This window comes from Hyalella azteca, unplaced genomic scaffold, assembly GCF_000764305.2.
Source record: "Hyalella azteca isolate HAZT.00-mixed unplaced genomic scaffold, Hazt_2.0.2 contig11208, whole genome shotgun sequence".
NCBI lineage: Eukaryota > Metazoa > Arthropoda > Malacostraca > Amphipoda > Hyalellidae > Hyalella > Hyalella azteca.
In genome coordinates, this window is record NW_025941213.1 from 85,249 (window position 1) to 92,994 (window position 7,746).

At 31.4% G+C, this 7,746-nt stretch overlaps 1 protein-coding gene across 1 annotated transcript in view; it reads right to left on the reverse strand.

Moving 5' to 3' along the window:
* Positions 1-4,020: 4,020 nt before the first annotated feature.
* LOC108683363 (troponin C, isotype gamma) overlaps positions 4,021-7,746 on the reverse strand; it is a gene marked incomplete in the record, with an annotated part of 11,313 nt that continues 7,587 nt past the window's right edge. Inside the window, 2 exon segments of the mRNA XM_018172677.2 lie at positions 4,021-5,332; positions 6,925-7,041. Coding sequence (XP_018028166.1) covers positions 5,178-5,332; positions 6,925-7,041 — 272 coding nt within the window.

Genomic DNA, 7,746 nt, shown 5'->3' on the forward strand with positions numbered 1-7,746 from the left:
TATAAGAAATGGTGAACTTTTTGGCTATTTTTTTAACTTTTCTTATAAGAGAAGATTCTCTTATAAGAAATGTTGAACTTTTTGGCTATTTTCTATACTTTTTTTATAAGAGAAGATTCTCTTAAAAAAATGGTGAACTTTTAGGCTATTTTCTTTACTTTTCTTTTACTTTTCTTATAAGAGAAGATTCTCTTATAAGAAATGGTGAACTTTTTGGCTATTTTCTTTACTTTTCTTATAAGAGAAGATTCTCTTAAAAGAAATGGTGAGCTTTTTGGCTATTTTCTTTACTTTTAAATTCCTGCAATCACGAGACGATGATATAAGGTCAGTAAGCAGAGAGATCAAAGGTCAAACTCACTCCTAGTTTGGTCCCACCGGAGTTCCTATAGGAGCTTCGAGATCTCTAAATAGACTCAGGAATCCATTTATCCTGGATTAAGGAGTCCAGCAGTGCTGGTCCAGTTACGATCCTATCCTTAAGGAGTGCTGGTCCAGTTACGATCCTATCCTGTAGGCAGTCCTAGTCGGCGGCAACAGGTCGATAGGATGCCAGACGTCGGTCCCGAGGATTATTTCTAAATTCAATTTATTAATTCTCGTTATTCCTGCTTACTTAAAAAATAAAAAGTGATTTGTGTGAAAGAAAAATTATTTTTGGTGTGTTTAAGTTGATAGAAAATCATGTATCAAGTATTAAAGTAATGATATTGAACGGAAAAGTGAAATATCCAGCGGTTGCCGGCAAGGATAAACTGAGACAGATGGTGCGATCTCAAACTTTATCTCGCGCCAGTAAATAGGATTCTTTTGCCGCTGAAATCCTTTATTGAACTGAACACGTGAAGAATATTGTGGAAGTTTTCTTATTTGTTCAAAAATAGCATAGATTATTATTTTAGTTCTGTCAAAGTATTCTTTTGAGAAGTCACATCTTCTAGGTACACTCATCTTCAAAGTAGTTAAGTAGCCTCATCTTATAAGTAGTTGTATTCCTTAAGTAGGCTCATCTTCTAAGTAGTTTCATCCCTTAAGTAGGCTCATCTTCTAAGTAGTTTCATCCCTTAAGTAGGCTCATCTTCTAAGTAGTTGCACCCCTTAAGGAGGCTCATATTCTACGTAGTCTCATCCCTTAAGTAGGCTCATCATCTAAGTTCTAAGTAGTTGCATCCCTGCTAAGTAGTTTTATCCCTTAAGTAGGCTCATCTTCTAAGTAGTTTTATCCCTTAAGTAGGCTCATCTTCTAAGTAGTTTTATCCCTTAAGTAGGCTCATCTTCTAAGTAGTTTCATCCGTTAAGTACACTCATCTTTTAAGTAGTTTCATACCTTAAGTAGGCTCATCTTCTAAGTAGTTTCATCCCTTAAGTAGTCTCATCTTCTAAGTAGTTTCATCACTTAAGTAGACATCGAGGTTCTAAGAAGACTAAGCAGACTTTATAGGTGACGCTTTATTCATAAGTAATGTGCGTGACATGAATATTTTTGGCTTCGTGATTTAAGGCAAAACGTCTTAAAAATAATTTTTATTTGCGGATTTTTCTTAAATAAAATTAACATTTCCCTTGAGTTCTTATTTGAATTAAAATGATTTATAAATTGTTATGGACGTTAACCCATTTTAGTTTCTTAAAATCCGTAGTTTAAAAATCAACAAAATTTTTCTTCGCTATAAGACAACCACCACAAGAACTTTCCTTCTATCTGTATGATGTTATAATGCGATGTGTTATACATATATGTGATGTGCTATATATGTAATGTGTCATATATGTGATGTGTCATATATATAATGTGTTATATATGTGATGTATTATTTATGTGAAATGTTATATATATGATGTGTTATATATGTGATCTGTTATATATGTTTTGTGTTATTTATTTGATGTGTTGCATATATGATGTGTTATATATGTAATGTTATATACGATGTGTAATATATTATGCTCTATTATATAAATGTTATAATATTTCCCTGCATACTGGATGGCTCAGCAGGCAGATGTATTGCTGCAATCCCAACCTTTATTGCCTCGTTAACAGCGACGCTAGATCGCTGGATCGCTGGATCGCTGGATTGCATCTTCCGCTTGTCGGATATGGAACGTACAATAATCGTAAACGGTGGCTATTAAACATACGAAATGTAAACGGATGGTGTTCAGTGTTGCCATATGACTTTGTACAAAATTTCTTCTAAAATAAAGTTATAGATTTCTCATTCACCAAATTTTTATATCAAGAAAAATCATTTTGCAAATCAAGGCCTCGCCTTATTTCTTATCAGTTTTATTCGTTATCAGTGTTATTTCTTATCATTACATATCATTTCATCATTATCTTTATTCTTCACAATTACAATTTTATGTTCATTCATATGCTTGTTCATGCAATTCTTCAGTTTTTGAATTTCTTGCCTTATTTCTTATCAGTTTTATTCGTTATCAGTGTTATTTCTTATCATTACATATCATTTCACCATTATCATTATTCTTCACAATTACATTTTTATATTCATTCATATGCTTGTTCATGCAATTCTCTAGTTTTTGAATTTCTTGCCTTATTTCTTATCAGTTTTATTAGCTATCAGTGTTATTTCTTATCATTAGATATCATTTCATCATTATCTTTATTAATTCACAATCAAATTTTTACGTTAATTCATACAATTCTTCAATTTTTAAATTTGTTGCCTTGTCTTACGATGATTTCTTGCAAATTTATATCTGCATTTAAATTTTGTTTATACATATTCTTTCTTTATCATTCATAATTCTAATTTTCAGGCATTCAAATAAATTCATGTTTTTTATCGTGTATAAAATAAAGAGAGAATATTTTTCTCCATTTAATGGACTTAATGATCCTTTGTGTCATGATTTACTAAATATATACTAATGTGAATACTGACAGTATATAGAAAAAGGAGAATGCGATAAATAATAACAAAAAATGTGTGTATAAGAATTAAAATGAAATGATAAATGATTAAGGCCTGCATGAATATGTACGGAAACAAGACTAGATAAGTTATATACAAGATCGAGAGCCAAATTAATAATTATATAAACAAGAATTTAAAATGTTATTTATACATAATGCGAAGAAAAGGAGTTATTCTTTATGTGAGAAGCAGAAGAAAGTATCGATTGAAGAAAGAAATTCACAATTAATTACTATTAATTTTAAAATAAAAATAATGAATTCACACAGAGAACAAAAAAAGTTTTTTTTTTGAAATCTAATGAATCCTTATCCGATGTTAATAAATTTGTATTGATTAAGTATGATTTCTATTGTAAAATAGTCGTCCCAGAAGTCATAATTGCTATAAATGAGGTTCATTTTGTGCTCTAGGCAAGAATTTTTTATTGCAATTAAAAATTGATATGAAACTAATGTTTCATTTCAATTTTTCAATGAAAACTAATGTTAATGAAACTAATGTGAAAACTAATGTTAATAATGTTTTTAATGAAAACTAATGTTAATGAAAACTAATGTTTTCATTGACCCCTAGGTTCAGTAATACATAATACGTCGCGACTGAGATTTAAATGTTAAGTTTTATTTGATCTAATAATTTAGTTTAAATTCATGAAATTTGAATTATTGCTCAAGTTCGTAAGTTGGATGGATGCTATAAGATGTATTGCACGGTTTACGTTTAATGACCAAAAAGTGATGTTATGTTGAATGGCATGTATGTTGAATGAAAGTGATGTTATGTTGAATGACATGTATGTTGAATGAAAGTGATGTTGTATTAAATGACATGTATGTTGAATGAAAGTGATGTTATATTGAATGGCATGTATGTTGAATGAAAGTGATGTCATGTTGAATGGCATGTATGTTGAATTATAAATATAAATAAATAAATTATATATTAATGTTAAATTATTTAGGCGGCTCTAAATTATATAATAAAAAACAGAACGCCGTTTTAATTCCATGAAATGGCGTGCATATCAGTTGTTTTTTAAAGGTAAATGATAACGTCTAAAAAATTTAAAACATTTTTAATGATGATATCGTAGATAATGCCATTTATAGGACTTAAAAAATAAATGATAGCATTCAAGAATTTTAATATATAATTTAATAATGATATCATAGACAGTTCCATTTATAGGACGTTAGACCTTACTTGTAAACTGACATTACACATTTTTAATGCGTAATATTATGAGAATTTTAATTGTAACAATTTAAATTGTTTGATGATGGTCACTTCCATTCAAATAAACGGTAAAAAAGAAAGAAAAATACAGGGTATTCAATGAAAATGTAATATATGGATATTTTTATTAACCCTCAATTGAGAAGGCAGTGTCAATGATTAAAAAAATGTAGCACTACTTTTCTGGTCATTCTTCGTCTCTAAAATAACCAATTCTAACAAAAGTACAGCGGTAATAACAACAGCTGTCACATCAGAAAATTACTGTTCTTGTTGGCCGTAAACTCTTCAAATAACAAAATACTTCTGCAGGTATTTTGAATCTTCAGCATTACCTTTGCCGGGACATGTGTTTGCTGTTATTTTTTAGTTTTAATTTATTTAGTACCATTCTGAAATAAGAGCAACCATAACATGAGGCGCTTGCTATTATTTAGCCCCATCACACCCCCAAATAAGAGCAGGTATAACATGATGTGTTGCTGCTATTTAGCCCCATCACACCCCAAATAAAGCAGTGGGGTGCCTGCTGTTATTTAGCCCCATCACACCCCAAATAAGAGCAGCTATAACATAAAGAGATTGCTGTTATTTAGCCCCATCACGCCCCAAATAAAGCAATGGGGTGCCTGCTGTTATTTAGCCCCATCACACCCCAAATAAGAGCAGCTATAACATAAAGAGATTGCTGTTATTTAGCCCCATCACGCCCCAAATAAGAGAAGCTATAACATGAGATGTCTGCTATTATTTAGCCCATCACCCTCAAAAGAGCAGCTATAACATGAGGTGCTTGCTGTTATTTAGCCCCATCACACCCCAAATAAGAGCAGCTATAACATAAAGTGTTTGCTGTTATTTAGCCCCATCACCCCCAAATAAGAGTAGCTATAACATGAGGTGTTGCTGTTATTTAGCCCCATCACACCCCAAATAAAGCAGTGGGGTGCCTGCTGTTATTTAGCCCCATCACCCCCCAAATAAGAGCAGCTATAACATGAGGTGTTTGAAGTTGGTAAAGTCGATCCTGCCGTTGCCCTCCTCGTCGACATCGTCTATTATTTCATCCATGTCCTTCTCTGTTATTTTGTTGTCCAGCTCCTTCAGGATCTCCCGGAGCACTTTGGTCGTGATGTAGCCGCGTCCTGCACGGTATAATTAATGTAATATAATTTATTATATAGTAAATTAAAGATGATTTAATATACTTTGGTTCAGATAATTATTATAATAAAATTAAAAATAATCATTAAAAAAATAATAAAAAAATCAAAAAAATAATCATTAAAATAAAGAAATTAAAATAATCATATAATTAAAATGATAGAATTTTATTTACTATATGATAATTAATTTATCATGTAATACATAATTTTCAAAATTAACTCAATTTATATAATTTATTATATGGTGAATAGAAGATGATTTAATACACTTTGGTCGTGATGTAGCCACGTCCTGCACGGTATAATTAATGTAATATAATTTATTATATATTAAATTAAAGATAATTCTATATACTTTGGTCGTGTATTATAATAAAATTCTATTTACTATATAATAAACAGTTTATTAAAATTTATTATATAGTAAATTAAAGATGATTTAATATACTTTGGTCGTGATGCAGCCGCGTCCTGCACGGTATAATTAATGTAATATAATTTATTATATCGTAAATAGAAGATAATTTCATATACTTTGGTCGTGATGTAGCCGCGACCTGCAGGGTAAATAATCATATCATTATTATAATAGAATTTTATTTATTATATAATAAATAATTTTATAAAATAATTTAATTTATATAATTTAGTATAAAGTAAATAAAAGATAATTTCTTATATGTCGGTCGACCTGCACTGTGAGTATTCAGAGATCNTATTATATCTTGTCTCATATCTTATATATCTAATATATATAAACATATGTTATTTAAACGACCTTATAGGTCTTCACGTTTAGGTCATTATGTTTGGGCCATCTCACTCATGCTTTATGTACTTTTATATACATAAAGCATTTATATACATATTATATACATATATACATATCATTCTTATACATTCCTTGAATGAGGTGTAGGTTGGCTGCGGTATAAATCTATATAAGGAATGTCAAATATTATAATATTATAATCTATACCGCCTTATATTATATATATAAGCAGCTGCGGTATAAATCTATATAAGGAAGGTCAAATATTATAATATTATAATCTATACCGCCTTATATTATATATATAAACAGCTGCGGTATAAATCTATATAAGGAAGGTCAAATGGAGGTGTGGAAGTAACAATGCGTTCGAATTTTGGTAATTTCCTACGTGTGAAAGACGAAAATGTAATACTTGTGGAAGAGTTTGAATGTGAATAAACATGATTCTTCCATGTTATCTCAATTAATTATATTGAAAAAAAAAAATTCAACGGTATCTGTAGAGTGTTGCTCGTTCAGTGGTATATTGGAAGGTTAATATATATATGAAATATTTATATTTTCATATAAATATTATATATGAAACATATATAACGTATAAGAAATTATCTTTTATCTCTAGTACCTTCCTCCTCCTACCTTCCTTATCGTACATCCTGAAGGCCTCCTACCTTCCTTATCGTACATCCTGAAGGCCTCCTACCTTCCTTATCGTACATGAAGACCTCCTACCTTCCTTATCGTACATCCTGAAGGCCTCCTACCTTCCTTGTCGTACATCCTGAAGGCCTCCTACCTTCCTTATCGTACATCCTGAAGGCCTCCTTCAGCTCTGCCACGATCGTCTCCTCGTCGTCCTCGTCCAAGAAGGACGCGGCCAGCAGGACGTATGTGTCCCACGTCACGCGCCCGTCTGACGTGCACCGTGTGCAGCGTTAATACGTTAATAATACGTTATTAATACGTCATTAATACGTTATTAATACGTTAATAACACGTCATTAATATGTCATTAATACGGCATTAATACGTCATTAATTCGTAATTAATACGTCATCGATACGTCATTAATTCAATAATAATACATCGTTAATACGTAATTACTTTATTAATAATACATGGTTAATACATCATTAATACGTCATTATTACGTCATTAATGCATAATTAATACATCAGTAATTCATCATTAGTACGTAATTAATACATCATTAATACATAATTGATACATAATTAATACATTATCAATAAATAATTAATACATCATTAATACGTCACTAATAAGCTTTACCTATGACTTCACTGACCAGTGAAGTAGACCTGACTGACCTGTGAGGTCGACTTGACTGACCTGTTAGGTCGACTTGACTGACCAGTGAGGTCGACTTGACTGACCAGTGAGGTCGACTTGGCTGACCAGTGAGGACGACTTGACTGACCTGTAAGGTCGACTTGACTGACCTGTGAGGTCGACTTGACTGACCTGTTAGGTCGACTTGACTGACCTATAAGGTCGACTTGACTGACCTGTAAGGTCTATTTGACTGACCTGTGAGGTCGACTTGACTGACCTGTAAGGTCGACTTGACTGACCTGTGAGGTCGACTTGACTGACCTGT